A 26,221-nucleotide genomic window follows, 5' to 3' on the forward strand; every position below is an offset into this window, starting at 1 on the left:
GGCCGCCCCATGTTCTGGTGACAGGCCTTTGCCCACCATAGAAACTCCTGTTGCAGGCAGGGGATGAGAGGAATCATTGTTTCCAGACTGTGTGAATATTGACTCAATAAACTTTTTAGGTACCACTGAAGTTTCCTCATATGCAGTCTTGCATATGGAATTAGTAGGACGCAGGATGCCATGAAGCACAGAGCCTGCACAATTTGTCTTGCAGAAGACTAGATTTTTGTTGCCATCAGTTTGAAGTAAGTAGTCAGTTGCCTTGGTTTGTCTGGTGTGAGGTAAGCCATCTGGGTACTTGTATTCAAGCTTGCACCCAGGAATGTTATCTTTTGAGAGGGTACCAGTTGTGATTTCTTTTCGTATACTGTGTATCCTAGGCATGTTAGAAGCCTTTTCACAAACGCCAGGTGTCGTAGAAGAGTGTCCTTGTTCTCTGCTTGAATGAGACAGTCGTCCAAGTAAGGATATATCTGAATACTTTGTCTGCAAAATGTAATTACTGGTGCCAGGCACTTCATGGGTGCTGCCAAAAGATAAATGCTTGGTGTAGGCAGAGGGAAGTCATTGGGATTGCTTTCTGTAGGTTTGCGCTTTATCTCCTCCAGATTTGGAGGTGGATGCGCCCCATTGCTTTGCCATGTAAGTGTCTTGAGCCTGGTACCTGGAACTCTTAGGGCATCTGGATTTGCCCCTTTGAGCTCTGTCTGGCACAGGAAAGGACCAATTTTTTGTAGGCCAGTGTCTACTGAATCTAGGTGGCTGCACTTGTAAGAAATTCTTTAACAGTTTGCACAGACTTAGCTTCGTCTTCCATTTTCTTTAAAACCTCTTATACACCTTAATACCAAACAGAGAATCATGCTGTAAAGGTGCATCAAGCAATTTAGCTTTAACATGATCAGGCAAATTTTGTTCCTTTAACCAGGCATGCCTCCTAATCACAGATCAAGTAACAGCAGCCCTGCAGGAGGCCTCTAAAGAATCAAAACCACATTGCAAAGTATGCTTTCCAACTTGTTCAGCTGCATGCAATAATTCCTGCAATTCCTTATTCTCTGCACATTCTGAAATCAACATAATTTTCTGTTTCAGCAATCCCATAACATGTTGTTGGTACTTAAGCATACGAAATTGACAGTTTAAGGCCCTGATTGCCAAGGTTGCAGATGTATAAACCTTTTTTCCCCATCTGTCCAGTGCCCTTGAATCTCTGTCGGAGGGGGTAGGGTTTTTTGCTGTTAAGGCCTTAACTCCCTTTGGACCCTGTGAAGTAGTTTCAGGATCAGCAGCAGGGTTTCTAAATAAAAATTTATGAGGGTCAGGGACCCTGTAATACCTGTCAGGCTTACTGGGAGCCGGAGGTAAGGAGTCAGGGGTCAGGCTTGACTCTGAAAACACATCAACCACAATGTCTAAAACAGGTGGAATGGCTAAAGGTTTGTGCTGAGGGAAAAGAAGGAAATCCCTGAGCCTCTCTTTTTGATTCTGAGAAGTCTTGACTCTCCCAGTGAAAATGCTCCCTCAAAGTATGCAAGGTTGCTCCAAATGAATAATCCTCAGGAGGAGATGCAGATGGAATAGACTCCTCAGCATCAGAATTCTCATAGGGAGGTAAAGATAATTCCTGATCAGAACAGGAATCAGAAGAAATAGAAACCTGATCTGAAGATTCATAGTCAGTGTCTTGCCTAGGCCTCTTATCTGGAGGGGGATGGGTACCCCTGATCAAGGTAATAAGGTCTTCAGCCATTTTGATCATCTGTTTTTTAGGCATAGAGGCCTGTGCACGTGGCTCAGGCATCGTTTCTTTAGTTTTAGAAGGTGTCTTTGCCTTTGGTTTTGCAGCTGTCGGTTTGATATAAAAATGTTGAGGTCTGAATACAGCCTCAGAAGCCGGTGCCTGCTCAGCGGCTCTGGACCCATCCGAGGGAGATGCATCCGTCGGTCCAATACCTTGAGTATCTTGCGGCATGCTGGACTCCACAATGGTGTCAGTAGAGGCCTGCGACTCGAAGGTAGTGGGTATCGGGGGCTGCAAAAGCGCCTCACTGAGTACCGGCAGACCGGCGACTGGCTTAGGAAAAGCTTCATCGGTTTTGGATCTCGACTGCCTTTCTCTGTCTTTTTCTTTGCGTTTTTTATGAACTCTGGTAGTCAGATTGCTATCAGACGACATTTATGGGTAGCTAAATCTGTTTCCAAAATACTTAGATGCAAAAATATACAGACGCTTAATACTGCGTTGGTTAAATCTAGCACAAAACTGACAGCCAGGCACGTTGTGATCAGGGCCTAGGCAAGGAATACAGTATAAATGGAAATCCTTATGAGGTATTTGCTTCCCACAAGTAATACAATTATTAACTTTTTCTGACATCGGTAAAAAGCAAGAAATAAGTTTCCCCAACAGGATATTTAGCTTTAGTGAAGACCTCGGTTCTGAAACTCACACTCGAATATTTCAGTAGTCGGCCGACCGGCACTTGCGAAATGCTTCTGCTTCGGGCACCGCGCGGCAAGAAAGACTGGAGAAAATGGCGTTGGCTGCATGTTTTATACCCCTGACGACCTGACGTCATGGAAGAGAAGACAGCAACCAACGCAAGACCCAAGACTTTGGAATTCAGGCTGACTGAGGGCAACCTGCCAGCAGATTACCCAAATGTAATGACTGCAACAGTGAAACACGAAGAACATCAGTCTCAAGTAAAACCCTTGTTCTTTTTCCTGCTCTGGTACTGGCTGAATAGCCCCCATATCCATGAGGGACGTAACTTGTTTCTGTGCCTCTGCCCATTGATTTTGTGGCAGATCTGGCCAACCGTTTGTAATTGGCAAGGTATGGAAATTAAATCTGTATCCCTGGGATATTATGTTTAATACCCACTTGTCCTGGGTTATTAACTGCCAATTTTGAGCATGAAGTGCTAGTTTTCCCCCTAAGGGGGCTGCCAAAAGCTAAGTGCTTGGTGATGGCAGAGGGAAGTCATTGAGACTGTTTACTGTAGGGTTGTGCTTTATTTCCTCCAGATTTGGAGGTAGAGGCACCCCACTGCTTTGACTTGTAAGAATCCTGTGATTGGTATCTAGAGCCCTCTGAGCACCTGAATTTGCCCTGTGAAGCTCTGTTGGACACAGGAAAGGACCAATTTTTTGTAGGCCAGTGTCTACTGAATCTTGGTGGCTGCACTTGTAAAAATTCTTTTACAGTTTGCATAGACTTACCTTTGTCTTCCATTTTCTTTAAAACCTCTTCTGCCTTATTACCAAACAGAGCATCATGCTGTAAAGGTGCATCCAACAATTTAGCTTTAACATGACCAGGCAAATTTTGCTCCTTCAGCCAGGCATGCCTTCTAATCACAGATACAGTAACTGCGGCCCTGCAGGAGGCCTCCAAGGAATCAAAACCACATTGCAAAGCATGCTTTCCAACCTGTTCTGCTGCATGCAATAATATCCGTAATTCTTTATTTTCCACACATTCAGAAATCAACATAATTTTCCTGTTTCAATAATCCCATAACATGCTGTTGATATTTAAGCATATGAAACTGGCAGTTTAAGGCCCTAATTGCCAAGGTTGCAGACGTATAAACCTTCTTTCCCCATCTATCCAGCGCCCTGGAATCTCTATCAGAGGGGGTAGGATTCTTAGCTGTTGAGGTCTTTACACCTTTGGGACCCTGTGAGATAGTTTCAGGGTCAGCAGCAGGGTTTTTGAATAAAAATTTGAGAGAGTCAGGAACCCTGTAAATATCTGTCTGGCTTGCTAGGAGCCAGAGGTAAATAATCTGGAGTCATGCTTGATTTCGAAAACGCAATCAAACAATGTCTAATACAGGAGGTATTGCCAAAGGCCTATGCTGAGGAGAAGAAGGAAATCCCTAAGCCTCTTTTTTGATTCTGAGAAATCTCCTAATGAAAAGGAGATGCAGATGGGATGGATTCCTCTGCATCTGAATCCTCATAGGGTGGTATAGAAAATTCCTGATCTGAAGAGGAATCAGAAGAAATAGAAACCTGATCTGAAGATTCATAATCAGTGTCTTGCCTAGGCCTCTTATCGGGGGGGGGGTGGGGGTTGGGAACTCATGATCAAGGTAATTAAGTCTTCAGCCATTTTGATCATCTGCTTTTTGGGCATAGAGGCCTGAGAACGTGGCTCATGAGTCGTTTTTTTAGTCTTAGAAGTTGCTTTTGTCTTTGTTTTTGAAGCTGTCGTCAGTTTTATATAGAAATGCTGAGGCCTGAAGACACCCTCAGAAGCCGGTGCCTGCTCAGCAGCTCCTGACCCATCCAAGGGAGAGACATCCGCGGGTACAATACTTTGAGAATCTCGAGGAATGCCAGACTCCACATGGGTCTCGGTAGAGGCCTGCGTCTCGAAAGTATCAGGGGCTGTGAAAGCGCCTCACTGAGTACCGGCGACTGGCTTAGGAGAAGCTTCGTCGTTGGTTTTGGACCTCGACGGTCTGTCTCGGTCCTTTTCTTTGCGTTGTTTGTGAACTCCAGTAGTCGGACTGCTATCCGACGACATTTCAAGGAAGTTAAATCTGTTTCCAAAATATTTTGAAGCAAAGATATAACGATGCTTAATAGTGCGTTGGTTAAATCTAGCACAAGACTAGACTGAAGAAAATGGTGTCAGCTGCCTGTTTTATACCCCTGATGTCATAGAAGAGGAGACAGCAACAGACGCAGGACCCAAGACTTTGATATTCAGGCCGAGGGCAACCTGCCAGCAGATTACCCAAATGTAATGACTGCAACAGTGAAACACTAAGAACATCAGGAGCCATGCTGGATTCTGAGAAAACATCATTAACAATGTCTAGAACAGGAGGTACAGCCAAAGGCCTATGCTGAGAAAGAAGGAAATCCCTAAGCCCTCTTTTTAGATTCTGAGAAATCCTGACTCTCCCAGTGAAAATGTTCCCTTAAGGTATGTAAAGTTTCTCCAAAAGAAAAATCCTCAGGAGGAGAAGCAGAAGTGATGGAATCTTCTGCATCAGAGTCCTCATAAGGAGGAATAGATAATTCCTGATCAGAAAAGGAATCAGAAGAAGTAGAAACCTGATCTGATGATTCATAGTCAGTGCCTTGCCTAAGCCTCTTAGCAGGAGGGGGATGAGAACCCCTGATCAAGGTAATTAAATCCTCAGCCATTTTGATCATTTGTTTTTTAGGCATAGGGGCCTGTGCACGTGGCCCAAGGGTCGGTTTTTTAGACATTGAAGTTGATTTTGGCTTAGGTTTTGAAGATGGCGTCAGTTTAATATACAAACCTTTAGGCCTGAAAACACCCTCAGAAGCCGGTGCCTGCTCAGGGGCTCTGGACCCATCTAAGGTAGAGACATCCGCAGGTTCAATACTTAAAGTATCTCGTGGCATACCGGACTCCGAATGGGTCTCAATAGAGGCATGCAAATCAAAAGTAGCGGGTACCAGGGGCTGCAAAATCACCTCACTGAGTACCTGTGAACTGGCGACTGGCTTAGGAGAAGCTTCGTCACTGGTTTTGGACCTCGATGGTCTGTCTTTTTCTTTGCGTTTTTTGTGTATTCCGGTAGCCAGATTGCTAACAGATGACATTTCTGGATAGTTAAATCTTGAGCCAAAATATTATGAAGCAAAAATATACCAATGCTCAATAGTGCATTGATTACATTTACCACAAAACTGACAGCAAGGCATGTTGTGGTCAGGGCCTAGGCAAGCAATACAGTACAAATGAAAATCCTTATGAGGTATTTGCTTCCCACAAGTAATACAATTATTAACTTTGACTGACATCGGTAAGGAGCAAGAAAAAGTTTCCCCAATGGGGTACTTAGCTTTAAGTTGAACACTTAGGTTCTGAAACTAGAAAACAAAAATTTCAGGAGTCGGCCAACCGGCACTTGCGAACTGCTTATGCTTCGGGCACCGCACGGCAAGAAAGACCAATGAAAATGGCACCGGCTGCATGTTTTATACCCCTGACGACCTAATGTCATGGAAGAAGGGACAGTAACCAATGCAGGACCCAAGACTTTGTTAATCAGGCCAACTGAGGGCAACCTGCCAGCAGATTACCCAAATGTAATGACTGCAACAGTGAAACATGAAGAACATCAGACTTAGGATGACATGGCCCCATTTCCTACCTCCTTGACAAATCAGACGTTTCTGAGGTAAAATACTTTTAGTAGCAAGCACCAAACTAACCCCTAGCCCTTCACAACACTCGAATGCATAACCTGTACTCTCTTCCAAACAAAATTCACTATAAATCACACAAAAACATTACGGAAACACCAGTGGTATTAAGAATCAGTTTACAACCGAGGAACGTAACTGATAAGCAGTCCTACACCTCCTTGACAAATCAGACGTTTCTGAGGTAAAATACTTTTAGTAGCAAGCACCAAACTAACCCCTAGCCCTTCACAACACTCCAATGCATAACCTGTACTCTCTTCCAAACAAAATTCACTAAAAATCACACAAAAAAATTACGGAAACACCAGTGGTATTAAGAATCAGTTTACACCCGAGGAACGTAAGTGATAAGCAGTCACATGACTCAAGCAGGATCTTTTGGAGTTTCTGACAGCAAAGAAAATTTCTGCCAATACCACCCTGACATGTAAAATGCTATCCTCCAGCAAAATGTTCTGATGTAAAATCTAATTTCTGCCCCCCCCCCTACAAAAAAAAGTTATGTACTTATCATAAAGCTAGATTTGCGTTGCCATGCTGCGATACTCTTAACCTATGAGTCCCTTGGATCAGATATCAGCTATACCTAGAATTTCAGTTCCAGTGCTCCGTATTCTCACCCATGATGTCCTGCGAGACTACTACTCCTCAGGTCAAGTTTGCCCCTTATACACAAAACCCGCAAGAAGGGAAAGGGGAAACACAGGCCCTTAAAGGCAAACAGTTTCTAAAACAGACCAGAGGATCCCAAGCAAGTCCTCAAGCTGGTATTTGTCAGCAAGACCTTTTACGTATGCATACTAAGATGACAATTTGGCAGGGAGAATGGTGGAAGAGATGGATGACATCATCAGTTTATCTGATGCCTTTTCTGTCCATCTCTGCCTGTGTGACAAGATACCACAACCAGTCAGAACAAGGTGGTACCAGGAGAGAATACTTTGCAACTCAGTGGAGCCAAAGGCAGATCTAGACCTGGAATGAATGTTTAGTTTGTAATGAGCAACAAAGGTATGGACACTTGACCATGTTGCCGCAGAACAAATTTCATCCAAGGAAGCATGACCCAAAAAAAAAAGCTGAAGTAGTGGCAACTGCCTTGGTGGAGTGCACCTTGGCCTTGCAGAGAAGAGACGGACCTTTTAGAGTAAACAATGGAAATACAATCAGATAGCTATAGTTTCCTCAATTTAGATTTAGAAAAGGACAAATAATTGATCACATTTTCTAAAATGTGATGTCTATGTAAAATCTAAGTTGATGATGCACATCTAGACAGCGAAGTAATTACTTCACCTTGTTACTGAAACTGGGAAAGATGGCCAGCAGCTGAACAGACTGATTCGGGTTAAGATTCTGATGATACATTAGGGAGAAAGGATGGGTTACGGCATAAAGAAAACTGGTCCCAGTGAAAGACCAAATAAAGAGGGACACTAGAAAGTGCATTATGCTCTCAAACTCTTCTAGCTGTAGTGATAGCCACTAAAGTGTTTTTATCCCTCCAAGAAAGCAACTTCATATTAACTTTAGGGCGCAAAGGCTTGAAAAATCAGGCAGGCAAGGACAGATAAAAAATCCAGGACTGCATCCAGGGGAGAAAAAGGGATCGAGACTTTAACATGTGGCACATAAAGAAAATGTTTTCCATTTGATAGAACACACTTTTCTGGTGGACAGCTTCTGAGAACAGGAAAGGATACCAACAACTCTCTCAGAATGCTTGGCATCTCTGACCTCACTGAAATTGGAAAAATCATATGGTAATAATTTGATGGATTTCAGATTCATGTGAGGCTGGCCCACCAGGCCAAACAGGTGAAAGATCAGCTCTCCGTACTCAAGTTCAGGACCTAGAGTAGGTCTTTTAGATGAGGCTACACAGAAAGGGGAACCATACCTGTCAAGACCAAAGTGGGCAATAAGAATCACTATCAACTCTGTAAAGAACAGGTTTCTGTAAAAACTTGGTAATTAGAGGTGTAAAGGCAAAGGTGTACAAAAGCTCGAGAGGCCAAGCATACAAAAGAGCAACCCTCAGTGACTGTCTGAGAAGGGACCAGGGCAAAAACAGCTGCTACATTGTGTATTTAAAAGGGTAGAAATAAGGATTCTGATGAAGTCTAGATGTTTTAGATGAAAGCGCGCTCAATCCCAGTTTCGTTTTTTTGCGGTTGTGTTATTTTTCGTTTATTAAACATTTTTCCTTTGTTAAACCGACGAGTGGTTTATACGTTTGTGGAATAGTACACTGTGCTGTTATATTTTTACCATCGTGGTTTGGAATTGATTCGGAGGGTAGCCCTTTATGGTAAAGCCAGCGGAGGTGGTTTTGACTTTCTAGAAATAAGGTTGCACCAAAGCTGGCCCTACCTTCTGAAGAGGAGTCCTCACAGAAAGATTGAGAGAGACCACTAGTGAGGCACCAAAATCTTCCTGCTGAAAGTGTCTAGACAAAATGTTAGCTTTCCCAAGAATGTGCATTGAAATCAGAAGGCATTGTTAAGACATCGCCCACTGTCAAGCTCTCACGGCTTTTTGACTTGGGGAATAGGAAAGGGTTTCATCCTTGTTTACTTCTATACTAGGCCACAGACAAGAGGGGGCAGTCATGAAAAGCCTGAAATGTGAATGGGTCTGTTGTCATATCTAAGATGCTAATGTGAAGATAGGCTTCTGATGGGGACCAGGTACCTTTGACCAGCTTCCCTGTGAATCCCCCCCCCATCCCATGAGAAAAGCATCTGTGGTAACTGTGGGCTTGGACTGGGGCAGAAGAAAGAGATGTCCTATTACCATAGGTTTGTTGATTAGCCATCAGAAAATATGACGTTGACAAACATCTGTCAAAAGAACCAAAAATCCATCGTGTGTCACCAATGACCACTGGACAGATAAGGTCCATATAAAAACTTGCCAATGCCACTAAGAGAAGAGCTGCAGTCATAAGACCTAACAGAAGAGAAGCAGAGGGTCTTAGAAGTATCAGCACCTGAGATGCCTCTAAACATCAAATTCAAACATGGTATATGAAGCATGGTAATCTGACTGGTAGTGTCCATATGGCATCCAATAAACTCTACAGTTTCAACAGGCTCTAGACTTGATTTCTCAAGGATGAGACAGACAAACCAAATGAGCAAGAAGTCCCTGGCCTGGATTAACAATGCTCCTGAAGTTGCTGTGGGCAGCCAGTCATCCAGGTACAGAAAGACATGAAAACTGTGCAGCCTGAGAGCCAGGCTGCTACAACTGCCATGCATTTGGTAAATACCCGGGGAACTGTTTTAAGACCAAAGGGCAGGGCAGAAAACTGAAAATAACTGTCACCCAGCCTAAAGTGCAGGAATCTCCAGGATTGCCTTACTAGCTTGATGTGATAGTAGGTAACTGAGCTCCAACTAGCAAATGCAGTTTTTCTTTCTAAGAGGAAGTACGGTCTGCACTGTGGCGATCTGGAATTTGATTTGTTTGATGTGGAGGTTTAGATTACTTACGTCCAGAATGGGCCCGAGGTCCTTGTTCTTGAGCATTAAAAAGAATCTTGAGTAGACCCTGATCCTCTGGTCTGGTGGGGCCTCATGGATGGTTCCATTTGACAGCAGTTTGAAGAGTTCAACTGCTGCTATCCTCTGCTGTTTGGGTGGAATGCCTGGAAGGGACCTTTGTTTTACAACTGGAGAGGACAAAAAGGGAATAGGGTAACCTCTTCCAACTACTCTTCACAGCCAGATGGCTGATGTGATGGCCTCCAAGGCTTCGGGGTGGAGTGATGTGCCCCCTTCCTGCAGAGTGTAACAGTTAGGCAAACTTTCGGACATGGATGGGCCTGCACCTGGAGCTCCCTGGGGAAACTGCTGTGATTTCCAGAAAAATGTTTTATCACCACCTTGCTGATTCCTAAAAAGTAGTCCTCTGTTTGGTAGAGGAATGAACTTGCATTGCAAAAGGTTTTCCTGCCCTGCTCGTGCTTGGTCAAAGTTTCCGTAATCTTAGGTTCAAATGAGGAGGACCCATCAAATGTTGTGTAAGAAAGGACACCTTACAGCACTCGGTCAAACTGTGTAAGTGCATCCAAGCATGCTGGTGAGGAACAATGCCACTGCCTGCTGTGTGGGCAAAACCATCAGTTGCTTTTGAAAGTCGGCTACATTATGTTGGAAAAAGAAAGCACAGTAGACAACTGAGTTTCCAATAATTTTCAAACCACAGGAGACTGTAGTCACCAATTTGGAAACCTAAATGACAAGATCATGAATCTTGTTAAATGACGTGAATAGTTCAGCACATGAACAGCAAACTGTGGCTGAAGCACAGGTGTGCTTATCTAAGCAGTCCAGAGCCTTTGGGCTCCCTGTTCGGGGGATGGACAAATGCATTCTCTTCAGATATACATATTTCTTACTGGCAGCACCAACAGCAATGTCAAACACAACATCCTTGCCCCAGTAGGTTCTATTACTGGGGGGCAAAACTATCTGGTTTGCATGGGACTTGCTTCATTGCATCTGGCTCGAACACCAGATTGACAAGAATGTCCAGGAGAGGGTACTACTCAACGTGGAATGCAGTGAAGGCCTCAAGAAATTCCAACTCTTCACGACAGGAGGCTTCAGTGATACATTCCCCCAAGCTGCTGCATTAATTCAGGTGGTCACCAAAGGAGGCATAATTGCTGGGAAATGTGGGGCCCCATTTACCTTACTCTTATTGGATTCTCTCTCTCTCTCTGAGACTCCTCTGGTTTCGTTGAAAGAGATCTACCACTTTCCTTCTTTTCCAGATTCTTACTAGAGGAGGAGACATGGAAGCAGCAATAACCCCTTTAAAACCAGCTTGGCCCTTACATCTGCAAGGACTCTAGCACCAAATGCAGAACAGGCCCGACAATCATCAAGACGGGTGATATCCCAACATATGACACTTGTGATGAGACTTGGGGGGGGGGGGGTGGTGGTGGAGACTACTTGTGCCCACAGATCAGGAACCTCTTGAATCCAGAGGACTTGCCCATTACTAATACAGTGTGTGCACACACAGCAAAACAGTGATGACAACAGCAACAACCTGAAAAACCCAAATAAGACTAACAGCAGTAACCAGGGAAACCTACACTACTTCTTAAAAAAACACAAAAAGGTGAAAAGGTGGGAAAAGCACAGCAAAAAAGATTTTTCAACAGCAGAGTTAACAGGTCTAATACTAACAAACTATGCTAAATAGATCTCTAATGACAAAAAGGAGAAGAGGAAGACAGAGAGACTCAAAATTCCAAGAAATACAAGTAAAACTTTAAGCACATAACTGGAAACACATCTGGCACAGCGGTGCCATGTGAGATCTGAGGAGCAACAGACTCGCAGGAGATTATGCAAGAGGAAGCAGAGCTTTTGCACTGAAGGTCTTGGTATAGCTAGGTGTTGATTCCAGTCAGATTCCAGGAACCCACAGGCTAAGATGAATGGAAAAAAAAACATTGGATAAGAAATTTAGAGGGTTTTCCTCAGAGAATATCAGCACAAAATCCAACTTCTGAGGTCAAACTTTTAGAAACTAACAGTAAAAAAGGAAGAAATACCCTGAAATAATCCATTCATTCTACGCAAATGTGTTAGGCAATCCTCAACAGAGAACTTCTATGCACATCTTAGGAGAAGCTCTAGCTGACCCATCAATCTCCTGAAGCCCATGGGAAAGTGCACTCTGTGGTGGGAAGAAACTCCAAAGTTACTTGTTATCCCAGCTACTCATTTTACCTTCAGGTCTAGTACTTACCAGTGGCTAGGGCATGTAGAAAGATAGCTAAAGCTTTGAAAACTAGCTAGCTGGTCCTATCCATTGCAGAAAGTCACATCAAGCTTTAGGCTACTGCAGCAGTATGATGATCTAATAACGATTACCACAGAATCGGAGTTAATGTCCCAAAGGAATGCCAACTTCTCTGAATAGCTTTACAATATCAGTACTTCGTCATATGTGGAATCAGCTACATGCATCTGACCTTTAAACTTAGTCAGCCAGAGGGTGTGTTTAGCTATACATACAAGCAGAGCACTGTTAAAAAGGGGAAAATGAATTTTTTTTTTTTTTCATTTATACTTTGTTGACTGGGTTAGTCCCACTAGGCCAATGGTCTCTTTTTGAGGGAGTCCCAAGGAATCATTTATAATAACCCTAGGAAATCTGCCCATGGCATAGTGGAGCTTCCTCTACTCTCTTTGAAAAGTGCCATGGAGATATTTAACATCCACTTAGGCTATCACCAACTCAGGCAGATAAGTATGATAATGTTAACATGAAGTCATGTACAGCACAACTATCACTGATCAAACAGAATCTGGGTCTGCAGCATTAAGCTGAGTATATGCAACCTAAGCAAATAACAGACAATGCCTTTCTTAAATAGTAAAGTTGGCAAGAGTTGCCGCAAGCTAATAACAGCACAACTATCACTGATCAAACAGAATCTGGGTCTGCAGCATTAAGCTGAGTATATGCAACCTAAGCAAATAACAGACAATGCCTTTCTTAAATAGTAAAGTTGGCAAGAGTTGCCGCAAGCTAATAAAGAGGCCTGGATCATTGTTTCTCGATCAATAGGGAAAAGCTCTACCAAAACATCTCTAGAACTGCCTCAAGAAACCAAAAGCCAAACATATTACTTCTGTGTGCCTTGTGTCTTGGCTAATGCTAATTCACTACTTAGGTACTAGTTTATCAGACAACGGATCTATCTTGTAAATATTCTCAAATCATGTAATCATTAAAGGTAAGTTCAGAAAACAAGCAAGCCATCCCTACTGTACTTAGGAGGTTAAAATAGATCATCATCGAACTATCTGATCAGACTGAGTGGGCCACTGGTCACTTACTGGATTACAAATTCAATTCTTCTTGCATACATATCAAACTTTATTGCTTCACTACCCTCCCTGGGTAAATGAATCACTAAAATAAACTAAAAAAATTACTTGAAGTAAAAGTGGAAAAGGTACTCACATCATCAGTTGTAGCAAGACTTTCACTGGGAGTAAGTTCTGAATTTGAGGTCAACCATGCAGATGAATCCTCAGCTCTTGGAGATTCATGCTCCTTTTTCTTCTCGGATACCTGTCTAGGGACTATATCCTAAACAAACATATACAAAAGACTGAATATTAAGAGAAAAAACCTGAACATAAATATGAAATGGAACTGAAGGAAGCAATATATACCTGTAGTGCATACAGGGCTCTCTGTCTCAAATAATCTGAATTCAACAGCTGGAGCTCATGGAACAATTCAATTAGAAAATGTGGATGGGATTCATTCTGTGAAATCAGGGTGGCTACTTCTGAATATATAGTATCTCGCAGCGTTTCAAACAGGGAAAAATCACTTCCAGTTTCTGCATAAAAAAAAAAAAAAAAAAGGTGCAGTCATTTGAAGCCAAGCAAACTTTCATAAGTAAGTACTATGCTATCTACTTTTGTGGGCCATTAACACTAGCCAATTTCTCTCAAAGGTGAGAATCATACACTGTACCCTTGTGTGTCTATGAGATAACTACATTAACCATTACTCCAACCACCAACCCCAAAAAGGATTTAGTTGATCCCTGCACATTTAGCATGCAAAATCTCTGCATTAGCCCATTACAGTAACGGATAAAGAACACAATGGTCACCGATTTAATATATGGCAATACCACCACTAACCGATAAACACTGGTTATCTGTTTAACATATGCCAATACTAACAAGCTTTAGTTCCACATCTGTTTATATCTGAGAGTTTTTTTTTCTCAACTAGCATAAATAAAAGCTCAAAAATTGATACAATGCATTCAACATGCTGTTTGTATTTCAGCACAAGTGTTCCCTGAAAATAAAAAAATATGACTTTTGTGACAGTTCAAAAATGAGAACTTGTAGACTTCCAAGATGGGTACATACCAATCAATAAGTTGATTAAGCTCTCCCATTGTGAAAACTGCAATTGTAAAATATAAAAGCCACTATAACTAACGATCTGGGTAAAATTCAATTACCAACTTCTAACTGAACTGCCCTCCATGGCAGCAACTAAGAAATTTGGAGAAATATGACTGAAAATAAACAGAAAAGGAGGAAGAGGAAAACTGTCAAAATCTTGCAGCTTTTCAGCAAAAAAAAAGTTCATGTTTCATCTCTGGTACAGGAGATGGTTTCCAGTAATTTAGAGGGAAAAATAAATGCAGTCAAATTAGTTTAAAATCAGAGAACACAAAGAATATATACAAATAAAGGCTGGAAAAAAAAAGAAAAATGCTTAAACTAGCTATTTGTATGAGATGATAAACTTGAAAAAGTCAGAGGATGAAATTAAGAAAATGCTGGTAGAGTGTGATGCTTCAAGAGCAGCTATTCCAAAAATAACAGTTAGAAGATGGTGCATAGAGAGAAAAAATTAAGCTATGTACTTTCCATAACTATGCATCTGTGTTGTCCATTTTCATTCTTGCTCAACAAATGGGTTCAGATACGATCCTCTGATCAGACTCTACCACTTTTTTAAACTCTAGGATCTGGTTCTTGAGCTCCTCCCTTTACCCATAATGCCCCTGATCACTGCTTTATCTCAGACCAAGTTTCCTGTCTCTAAGCCATGTTAGAAAAACGGAATTTTATATAGCGATATATATATATATATATATATATATATATATATGGTTCTTCATATGGTCGAAACCATATCATCGAGTGTTTACAACATTGATGTTGTCAAGGGGAAGAAAAAGGTAAGTAAAAAAGGCTAGTGTTTCTGCAGGGCAGCAAAGTGCTCTGCACACTGTGTCTGTGAATGTGCCATCTCTGTGATGGCACTGCAGACAGGGTACAGGAAATCTCCTGTTTAGCGCTTCTGCATATAGTGCTAAAACGGAGATTTCCCTTTACCCCACTGTAGTGTGACCTCTGAGTTGGTATATTAAAGTTGGGGGGCACAGCCCCTCACATGGAGGGTGCAGGGGGTAAAGCCCCCCCTGCATAAAATAGTTTTGAGTGTTTTTTTTCTTTTTTTACGTTCCCTTTGAATCTTCGATGGTTTGAAACTCTATGTTCTGGTCTCGATGATCAGAATTTCACATTTTCAAGCTTTCGATGATTCAAAGTGTAACTATAGGTGTGTGTATATATATATATATATATATATATATATATATATATATATATTATCCACCAAACACTGGTAACAAGAGAAGTAACAGAACAGAGGCTTAAACAGAAATAGCTCCTGGCAACCTCCATCAAGTCATCTCCAAAGCAAATGAAAGGGGACTGTATATGAGGGAAGTTGAGGAAGAATAAAAATTGACAAAGATAGTACAGTTGTGTACACTTACCATAAATGTAGATGTTAGAGTGTATTCACTGTTGCAGTCACTACATTTGGGTAATCTGCTGGCAGGTTGCCATCAGTCAGCCTGATTAACAAAGTCTTGAGTCCTGCGTCAGTTGCTGTCCCTTCTTCCTTGACGTCAGGTTGTCAGGGGTATAACACATGCAGCCGACGCCATTACATCAGTTTTTCTTGCCCCAGATGTCAGGTGCTCCCCAAATGTGGAGCAAAATATATATATAATTTAAAAACACAAAAAATATACAAACACAAAAAATATACCACCAAACAAAAGCAAATACACCAACAAGGCTTTTAAGCATAGTAAAAGAAAGTAGAGGTATCTTAAGAGAAAAAACAGGGGGCTGGAGGGTGGGTAACCAGGACTGCAACAGTGAATACACTCGGACATCTACATTTATAGTAAGTGTACACAAAGTACAGTTTTGTACCTACCATAAATGTAGATGTCCGATAGGTATGCAACTGCAGTCCTGACATATGGGTTGTCCTGCCTCAGGCAGCCATTCGGTCGGCCGGATTCCAAAGTCTGGGTCCGGCGTCGGCTGATGTCGCCCTCTCCCCGACGTCAGAGCGCCTGGGGTATAAAAACGTCAGCCGACGCCATATTCTTCAGTGTTTCTTGCCCCAGATGCCAGGTGCCCTCTAAGGAAGGCTAAATTTTGAAAATAGAGAAAAAATTCCAGACAAGTACAAAAACATAAAAACAAATACACCATAAAAGATTACCCCAGGTAGCTAGAATGAGGGGTAGAAACCCAAAAGAATACCACAGAGGGGCAGGTGGGAGGGAAAACCTGACTGCAGTTACATACCTATCGGACATCTACATTTATGGTAGGTACAAAACTGTACTATGTCCTTCAAGGATGCAACTGCAGTCCTGACATATGGGTTGAATACCATAGCCAACCTGGGGGTGGTAGGCACTAAGACAAAGATGGTGTAGCTAAAATGCCCTGCAGGACTGCAGAAGCAAACCCTGCTCTGGATCTGGAATATAAAGGCAGGTTGTAATGTTTGGAAAATGTATGCACGGAGCTCCATGTAGCAGCTTCTAAAATGTCCTTTGTTGCCACTCCTCTTAAAAAGGCTGTGGAGGTGGCTGTAGCTCTGGTGGAATGTGGCCTGATGTCAGCTGGCACAGTTTTTCCATGAAAAGAGTAGCAGAATCGAATGCAATTTCCAATCCATTTAGAAATTGTCTGTTTGGAAATTGCTTTTCCCTGCAATCCAGCAGCATAAGCTACAAAAAGCTGGTCAGATTTTCTGAAAGATTTTGTTCTGTCCAAGTAGTAGCGCAACTGTCTGAGTATGTTCAAGGTGTGCAGAAGTCTCTCTCCCTTTATTTTGAGGTTTGGGAAAGAAGGTAGGCAGGTGAATAGCTTGATTCAGGGATACCCTGGACACCACCTTTGGCATGAATGACGGATTGGTTCTCAAAGAAACTCTGTCCTGATGAAAAATGAGAAATGGTTGTATTGCCATAAGGGCCTGTAGCTCAGAGACTCTTCTTGCTGAGGTTACTGCCAGAAGGAAAGCTGTCTTCCAAGACAGAAATTGCAACTCTGAAGATGCTGCTGGTTCAAAGGGAGGAAGAGTTAATTTTTCCAGCATGAAGTTGAGGTCCCATGCAGGCACTGGTGGTTTCCTTGGAGGGTTGATGTTCTTTATACCTCTTAGAAACTGTCTTAGCAATGGGTGAGAAAATACAGGCGGATCAGTGTTATATTTGGCAGATATTGCTGAAGCATGTATTTTTATGGAAGAATATGATAGACCATTGTGGAGCATTTCAGCCAAATATTCTAAGATCTGTGGAATGCTCATCACTGATGGGTCTTCACCCTTTTTGCTGTTCCGGATAAGAAATCTCTTCCATTTTGCTGAGTATGTTTTTCTAGTGGAAGGTCTGCGCGCCTCCAGGATGATATCTTTTACCCTTTTGGAAAGTGTATCCTGAGGAATAGTCATGGGATCTTCCAAGCTGTCAGCTTCAATGTTTTCAAGTTGGGGTGTAGCGACTTGTAATTGTGCTGTCAGAAGAAGTGGCCATTGAGGAAGAAGCCACGGACTGGTGTGTGTCAAGCTCCGTAGCAGTGGGTACCAGTGCTGTCTTGGCCAATCTGGAGCTATCAGTATGACTTTCGGTTGCTCTGTCTTGATCTTTAGTAACACCTTGGTCATCAAAGGAAGAGGTGGGAAGGCATATAGTGTTAGAGAGTTCCAACTGAAGGAGAGAGCGTCCACCTTCCATGCTTGAGGATGGTATGTCCTTGTGCAAAACTTTTTCAGATGGTGATTGAGGTAGGAGGCAAAGAGATCTATGTCCGGTCTTCCCCATGTTTGGGTTATTTGTAAGAAAATATCTGGATGCAACATCCATTCGTGTGGATCCATGATGTTTCTGCTAAGGCTGTCCGCCAGAACATTGTCCTTCCCTGGTACAAACTGGGATTGTAGGTCTATTTTCAATTGTAGGGAAATATCCCAGAGATTCATTGCCAGTCTGCAAAGAGGGTAGGAATGGGTACCTCCTTGCTTGTTTATGTACCACATAACTGTGGTATTGTCTGTCTTTATTAGTAGATGGCCCTGATGCATGAACTTTCCGAAGGCCTTGATCGCATGTATCACTGCCAGCATTTCTTTTTGGTTGATGTGCAGGTGCTTTTCTTTTTGTGTCCATTGTCCTTGAATGCATCTGCCCTCCATGTGCGCCCCCCATCCATGGTCTGAGGCGTCTGTTATGGTTTGACTTGTTTGAGGCTTGCTGAAAGGCAGACCTTTGTTTATCTGGCTTGCTTGAGCCCACCACAAAAATTCTTTTTGAAGGCATGGAATGAGTGGGATCAATGCTTCCAGGCTGTGGCTGTGTTGAGACCATAGACTTTTTAAATACCATTGTAGTTTCCTCATATGCAGCCTTGCGTGTGGAATCAGAAGAATGCAAGATGCCATGAAACCCAGGGCCCGCAGGATTTTCCTTGCAGTCATCTAGGTGTGAGTTGCCAATTTTCTGAAGTATTCTGGTAATTGTTTTTGTTTTTCTTTTGTCAGAAACGCCATCTGGGTGTTTGTGTCCGGTCTGGCACCCAGGAAAGGTATTTGTTGGGATGGTACGAGACTTGATTTTTGAATATTGACTGTGTATCCCAAGGCCTGCAGTAGGTGAATGACATAGTCCAAGTTTTTTAACAAGGCTTGTTGGCTGTCCACTTCGTCCAGGTAAGGGTATATTTGTATCCCCTGAAGTCTGCAATGTGCAATTACTGATGCCAGGCATTTCGTGAACACTCTGGGCGCAGTAGATAAGCCAAAGGGCAATGCTGAGAATTGATAATGCTCTGAGCCTGCAAGAAATCTGAGGTATCTTCTGCAACTTTGTCTGATTGGGACATGCAGGCATGCCTCCTTGAGGTCCAGAGTTACCAGCCAAGACCCCTTGCCCAGCATGGGAAGGAGTTGCTGTAAAGTCAGCATTTTGAATTTTGGCACAATAAGGTAAGTATTCAGTGCAGACAAGTCCAGAATGGGTCTCCATTGGCTTTCTTTTCTTGGAACAAGGAACAGTCTTGAATAAAATCCTTGGCCTTGTTCTGCAGAAGGAACCTTTTCTATTGCTCTTATTTGAAGTAGGTTTGTTATTTGTTTGAGTGCCTCTGCCCTTTGATTTGGTGGCAGGTTTGGCCTGCCCTGCCTTGTTGGTAGTGTATGAAAATGGAATCTGTATCCCTTGTCTATTATGTCCAGTATCCATTTGTCCTTGGTAATATTGTGCCAATTTTGTGAGAATAAAGATAATTTTCAGCCCAAAGGTGCTTCTAATTGAGCCTTGGATGGCGGAGTCAAAGTCAAGTCATTGAAATTGTCCCTGCGGAGCAGTGGAAGGTCCTGCGCCCCACCTCTCTGGTTCGGAGGCTGCCATTGACGTCCTCTGTAGGAGCCTCGAGTTTGCCCTCTACCTCTGCCACGTCTGTTTTTGCCTCTCTGAAATTTGTCTGCGTCTGGAAAGGACCAATGCTCAGAAGGCCAATTCCTGCTGAATCTTGGAGGCTGTACCTGGAGGAAATCTTTGACCGTTTGCACTGATTTTGCCTTTTCCTCTATTTTCTTTAAAACCTCTTGTGCAGTAGCACCAAATAGCTTATGTTTCTCTAGTGGTGCGTCCAAAAGCTTAATTTTCACATGGTCTGGCAATGTTTGTTCCTTTAACCAAGCATGTCTGTGTATGACCGCACCTGTCATTGCTGCTCTACATGAAGCTTCCAATGCATCATATCCACACTGAAGGAAATGGTTGCTAACCTGCTGTGTATTATGAACCAATTCCTGTAACCCCTTTCTATCTAATGGTTCAGGGGAAGCCAATTTCTTTTGCAAGTTATCCATGTATTCCTGATACTGAATCATATGAAATTGACAATTTAATGCTCGCATAGAAAGGGTGGAAGATGTATATACTTTCTTGCCCCACCTTTCTAAGGCCCTGGAGTCTCTTTCCGAAGGAAGTGGATTCTTAGCAGTAGTGGAGGAAACCCCTTTAGGCCCCTGAGAAATAGTTTCAGGGTCAGCAGTATGGCCCTTGTACAAAAATTGATGTGTGTCTGGGACCCTGTAGTACCTGTCTGGCTTGACAGGAGCAGGGGGGAGAGAGTCAGGGGAAACACTAGATTCTAAGTACACATCATCTAACACATTTAAAACTGGAGGAATAGCTAAGGGTCTATGCTGAGGTAGCTTTAAAAATTCCCTTAACCTCTTCCTAGAATCTGAGTATTCTTGGCCCTGCCATTTGAAGTGTTCCCTCATGGAATGAAGCGTTTCCCCAAAGGAAAACTCCTCAGGAGGAAAAGCAGAGGGAATGGATTCCTCCGCATCTGAATCCTCGTAGGCCGAGAAGGCCTCCTCCTGGTAGTCTGAATGTGCAGAATCACCTGAGGCCTCATCGAAGGACTGGGTATCTAGCTGCTCAACCCTAGGCTTCTTGTCAGAGGGCGGCTAAGAGCCTCTTTCTGGATGTGGCTGAGAACCCCTAATTAAAGAAATTAGGTCCTCAGCTAAACTTAAAATTTGAGAACCAGAAGTGGATCCCAGAGAAACAGATCTTGGAGGGAGAGACTTAGCCTGTTTGGCAGCCTTAGCACGTGTGTAGGCCTTAATGGACATAGACACTGGAGGCCTGGCAGCCCCACGTGCTGGAGTAGACTTATCCACTGAAATGGTGTCAGAAATATCCTGGGCTATGGTCTCAGAGGGGAGAACAGAAACCGGCACCAAGCTAGCCTCCGGTACCTGAGTAACCGGTGGAGTGGTGTCGTCAGTCTGTAGGGGTTGTGAAACCGGCTCAGAAGAGAACGAGACACTCGCAGTAGGCCTAAGCGTGGTGTCGGCCGAGACCGCGGACAGCGAGTGTCAGTCCTTATCCTTCCGTTTTTTAGGTAAATGTGCTGTCGGAAGCTCCGACGGCATGATATAACAGAAATTTTCAACAAAATAATCCTGTGCAAACTCTGACCGACGCCTAAGAGTGCGTCTATTGAAAGAAGCACAAGCTGCACAGGCCGAGACGTTGTGTTCTGGGCCTAAGCAGGGTAAGCAGTAAGAGTGGAAATCCTTATGAGGTATTTGTTTCCCACAGGTTAAACAATTATTAACTTTTTCAGTTTTATCTGACATCGGCTGAGGCAAGAAAAGGTCCCCAACGGGGTACTTAGCTTTTTTTGAAGTCTTCAGTAGCTGAAACGCAGGAGCTGGCCGACCGGCACTTGTGAACTGCTTCTGCTTCGGGCGCCGCACGGCAAGAAAGACTGAAGAAGATGGCGTCGGCTGACGTTTTTATTCCCCAGGCGCTTTGACGTCGGGGAGAGGGCGACATCAGCCGACGCCGGACCCAGACTTTGGAATCTGGACGACCAAAGGGCTGCCTGAGGCAGGACAACCCATATGTCAGGACTGCAGTTGCATCCTTGAAGGACATCTGTACTATATTCTTCGTGTTTCAATGTTGCATTCATTACATTTGGGTAGATTCCCAAAGCTAAGGTTGGGAGGATGGATTTATACAACATTAGGACCAGCTATAAGGCCCTGCAGGACAGCAGTGGCAAACCCAGCTCTGAATTTAGAGAAGAAAGGTAAGTGGTAATGCTTGGTGAACATATGAACTGAGCTCCAGGTAGCAGCTTCTAGAATGTCTCTGGTAGGAACACCTCTGAGAAAGGGAGTAGAAGTAGATGCAGCCCTGGTGGAATGAGATCTGATCCCCTGGGGGATAGTTTTACCATGGTGCATATAGCAGAAACTAATACAATGGCTTATCCATTTGGAAATAGTCTGCTTTGAAAAAGCCTTTCCCTCTGCCCCTGCAGCAAAAGCCACCAGCAGTTGTTCAGATTTTCTTAGAGATTTTGTCCTGTCTAAGTAAAATCTAAGTTGTCTGTGTACATCCAAGGAATGCAGAATTCGCTCCCCCTTGTTCTGTGGATTGGGAAAGAAAGTTGGCAAATGAATGGTCTGATTAAGAGCCACACTGGATACCACCTTAGGCATGAAGGATGGATTGGTCTTGAGTGACACCCTGTCTGCATGAAAAATAATGAAAGGCTCCACTGCCATAAGAGCCTGTAATTCAGAAATCCTTCTAGCCGAAGTTACTGCTAAAAGGAAAGCTGTTTTCCAGGAGAGAAATTTTAAGTCTGCAGTAGCAGCTGGCTCGAAAGGAGGGAGTGTGAGTTTTTCCAATACAAAATTGAGGTCCCAGGTAAGGGTTGGAGCTCTCCTGGGTGGTCTTAAGTTTTTGGCCCCTCAGAGATACTGCTTTAGGAGAGGATGAGAGAAGAGGGGAGGTTCTGTGTTGTAATGAGCTGAAATGGCAGAGGCATGGATTTTTATGGAAGAAAAGGACAGGCCCTTGTGAAGCATCTCAGTTAAGTATTGTAAAATCTGAATAATATTGGGCGTTGCTGTGCTTATTCCTTGTGACTGGTTCCAGGCACAGAATCTTTTCCATTTGTCAGCATAAGATTTTCTAGTACTAGGCCTTCTCACCTCCAAAACGACATCCATCACAGGTTTGCTGAGGGAGGTAAAGGTGAATTTAGGTGATTAGCCACGCTGCAAGATTCAAAGTTTGAAGCTGAGTGTGCAGAATTTGGTTGTTCTGCTGAGACAATAAGTAAGGGGTGTGAGGCAGGTGCCACGGTGGAAGGTGCGACACATTGCGCAGGAGTGGGTACCAGTGTTGGTGAGGCCAGTCTGGAGCAATCAGAATAATTTTTGGTTTGTCCTGTTTGACTTTTAGTAGAACTTTGCAGAGCAGCGGCAGAGGGAGAAAAGCATAGACTGATAGTTTTTTTTCCAGCTGAATGACAGAGCATCCACTTTCCAAGCTTTTTTGTGATGTGTTCTTGTGCAGAATTTGTCTGATAGTTCTGGGGTGAGGCAAAAAGGTCTATGTCTGCACTCCCCCATTTGCGTGTCAACATGCTGAAAATCCATGGTTCCAGTTTCCATTCGTGTGGGTCCATGAGATTTCTGCTTAGTTCGTCTGCCAGAGTATTCAGCTTTCCTGGCAGGTATTAAGCTTGTAGTTGTATTTGGTAGGTCAAGGCTGTGTTCCACAATGCCATGGCTAGTCTGCATAGGGGGTTGGAATGTGTACCCCCCTGCTTGTTTATGTACGACATAACTGGTGTTGTCTGCTTTTATTACTAATTGTCCTGGATGATGGTAGTCCTTGAAGGCTGTCAGTGCATTCTGTACAGCTAGCATCTCTTTCTGATTGATATGAAGGTGCATTTGATTTGGGCTCCATCGGCCCTGTATGCACTTCCCTGCCAGATGAGCCATCCAAGCATAGTCTGATGAGTCTGTAGTTAGGGTTTGGGCGGCAGGGGGTGGAGTGAATGGCAGTCCCTTGTTTTGGTGGCAGGTCTCTGCCCACCATAGGAAAAAAGTTATGTACCTACCATAACGTTCCATGTTAGTTGCCTTCATCTCTCTTTCCTTCTTGCTGTTTGGGTTCGGAGCCAATCCTCTGCTCCGACTTGGCCATCTTCTATAGCTCGAGAGCTATTTACTGGCCCGAGGCTACCCCTTACCCCATAATGCCCAGCGTCAGCTACCCAGATCTCGTTTGTGATAGCACACACTAAACATTAGTAGAGTAACCAGTTAATAAAACTGGTTGTCCAATACACCTAAACAAGGAAAGAGTTATAGATTTACCTGGCATGTGAATTAATAAAAGATGCCCAGCCAGTGAAAAACAAAAGGGAACTCCTCTCACTCCTCTAGGAAGGGGGAAGGAGGGAGGGACGCAAGAAGGAAGGCGAGATGAAGACAACTAACATGGAACATTATGGTAGGTACATAACTTCTTTATGTTAAGTTGTCTATCTCGCCTTCGTTCTTGCTGTTTGGAGCAGCGTCCCTAGCACCTAAAATCCCGGGTGGCTCACTGGAACAAACTCTTCAGAACAGTAGAACCAAAGGAAGCTCTGCTCCAGGAGACCATATCTACCTTGTAATGAGAGATAAAAGTGTGGGGGCTTGCCCAAGCGGCAGCTGCACAGATTGAGTCTATGGGCAACCTAGACAAACGCTACAGAGGTGGCTAATGCTCTAGTAGAATGACCGCTTGGTTTAGCTGGTAGCTCTTTATTTCGTAACTGATAAATAAAGGCAATAGTATCAGATAACCATCTGGATAAGGTCACTTTGGAAACTGGAAGGCCTTGTTTGTTGAAAGCAGAAGAAAGAAATAACTGGTCTGATTTTCTTAGTTCCTTAGTTCTATGGAGGTAAAAACGCAATTGTCTGTGTACATCCAATTGGTAGAGCTTGTATTCTGCCTGGTTGCTGTTAGCTTTAAAGAAGACTTCGGTTTCCAATTTTTTGTAAATTCAGGAGCTGGCCGACCGGCACTTGTGAACTGCTTCTGCTTCGGGCACCGCACGGCAAAAAAGACTGAAGAAAATGGCGTCGGCTGTGTCCTATATATACCCCTGCCTCACTGACGTCAGGAAAGAAAGCGACGACAACCGACGCCGGACCTAGACTTTAGAATTCGGCCGACCGAGGACCCGCCTGACGGCAGAGAACCCATCTGTGATTACTGCAGCTGTATGCACGATGAACATCTGGGTGATCTATGGATTGATTTAAATTGTTCTCTGAGCAGAATTTAGGAATAAAGGATGGACTGGTCCTCAGAGAAACTCTGTCCTTGTGAAACACCAGGTAAGGAGGACGAACACATAGTGCTTGAAGTTCTGAGACACGTCTAGCTGAAGTGACAGCAACCATAAAAAGTGTCTTCTAAGAAAGAAGTTTTAAACAGCATGATGCTGCCGGTTCAAAGGGAGGAAAAATTAAAGAGGCTAAAACTAAATTGAGATCCCAAGGAGGGGGAGGATCTCTAACTGGGGGTCTGAGAAGAGATGTTCCTTCCATAAATGCTTTGCAGAGCTTATGAGACATTATGCTAGAGTTAAGCATACCGATATGAAAATTAGAAATGGCAGCTAGTTGTACTCTAATGGTAGCGGAAGCCGCACCAGGCTGAAAAAGCTGTGTCAGAAATTCAAGAATCTCATGGAATGGGGCTGAGACAGGATCCAAATTTCTAGATTCTGCCCAGTAAGAAAAACATTTCCATTTATTAGCATACGTTTTCCTCGTAGTAGACTTATGTGAGGAAACAATAATATCACGGACTGCTGGGGAGATATTGGAAAGCCTGCCTAAGGTTGGAAGTGGAGCAACCAAGCTGTGAGCTGGAGAGTTTGAAGGGATTGGTGCAACCCATCTGATTGGTGAATCAGAAGATCTAGAACTGGGTCCAGGATCCACGGTTGATCCAGAAGGTGGAGGCATAGGAACGGGAACCATATTTGTCGAGGCCAGTATGGAGCAATGAGGATCATTTTGCAACCCAACAATTTTGCTTTCTGTATGAGTCTTGGAATTAGGGGAAAGGGGGAAAAGCGTAAAGGAGTCCTTGAGGCCAGTCGTAGACTAGAGCATCTCTAGGTATATGACCTGGAAGAGGAATAAGGGAGAAGTAGCTGCTGCATTTGTTGTTGAGAGGAGTGGCAAAGAGGTCGCAGCAAGGCTGTCCCCACTTGCGGAAAATAACACCTGCAACTTCCTGATTCAGAGACCACTTGTGAGGAATGAGGATAGCTCTGCTGAGCCTGTCCGCTATAACGTTGGATTTCCCAGGGATATGTGCTGCTATCAGAAAATGTTGGGAAGAAATCGCCCATTGCCACAGTCTGATAGCTTCTCGACACAAGGGGTAAGACCTAGTCCTGCCCTGTTTGTTGATGTACCACACCACTGACATGTTGCCCATTTGGATTGCAATGGTCCTGGAAGGAAGAGAGTCTTGAAGGGCTTGCAACGCTAGAACTGCTCTCATTTCTAGGACATTGATATGCAGATGGTACTCGTGAGGTTGCCAAGTGCTGAGGCGTCCGTGGTTACTGTGGCTACCGGAGGGGGTTGTATGAAAGGTCTGCCCTGAATTACTAGTGGGGAGACCATCCACCAAGAAAGGTGCCTTTTGCAAGTTTCTGTGATCAGGATCATGTGAGACATGGGTAGCTCCTGGAAAGACCACTGCGTGAAA

At 43.6% G+C, this 26,221-nt stretch overlaps 1 protein-coding gene and 1 long non-coding RNA gene across 2 annotated transcripts in view; both read right to left on the bottom strand.

Moving 5' to 3' along the window:
• The window catches only part of PCM1 (pericentriolar material 1), a gene marked incomplete at its 5' end in the record, with an annotated part of 3,258,627 nt that overhangs the window by 1,226,319 nt on the left and 2,006,087 nt on the right, over positions 1-26,221 (bottom strand). Inside the window, 2 exons of the mRNA XM_044063494.1 lie at positions 13,207-13,335; positions 13,422-13,594. Coding sequence (XP_043919429.1) covers positions 13,207-13,335; positions 13,422-13,594 — 302 coding nt within the window. The remainder of the gene's footprint in view (positions 1-13,206; positions 13,336-13,421; positions 13,595-26,221) is intronic.
• Positions 17,741-23,392, bottom strand: LOC122794196. The gene is made up of 3 exons (XR_006363621.1): positions 23,299-23,392; positions 21,663-21,665; positions 17,741-17,751 (listed from the first exon to the last, which is right to left on the bottom strand). It is a non-coding gene; the product is annotated as an uncharacterized LOC122794196 (long non-coding RNA).

This window comes from Protopterus annectens, chromosome 2.part1 (assembly GCF_019279795.1).
Source record: "Protopterus annectens isolate FY-2018-M chromosome 2.part1, PAN1.0, whole genome shotgun sequence".
NCBI lineage: Eukaryota > Metazoa > Chordata > Ceratodontiformes > Protopteridae > Protopterus > Protopterus annectens.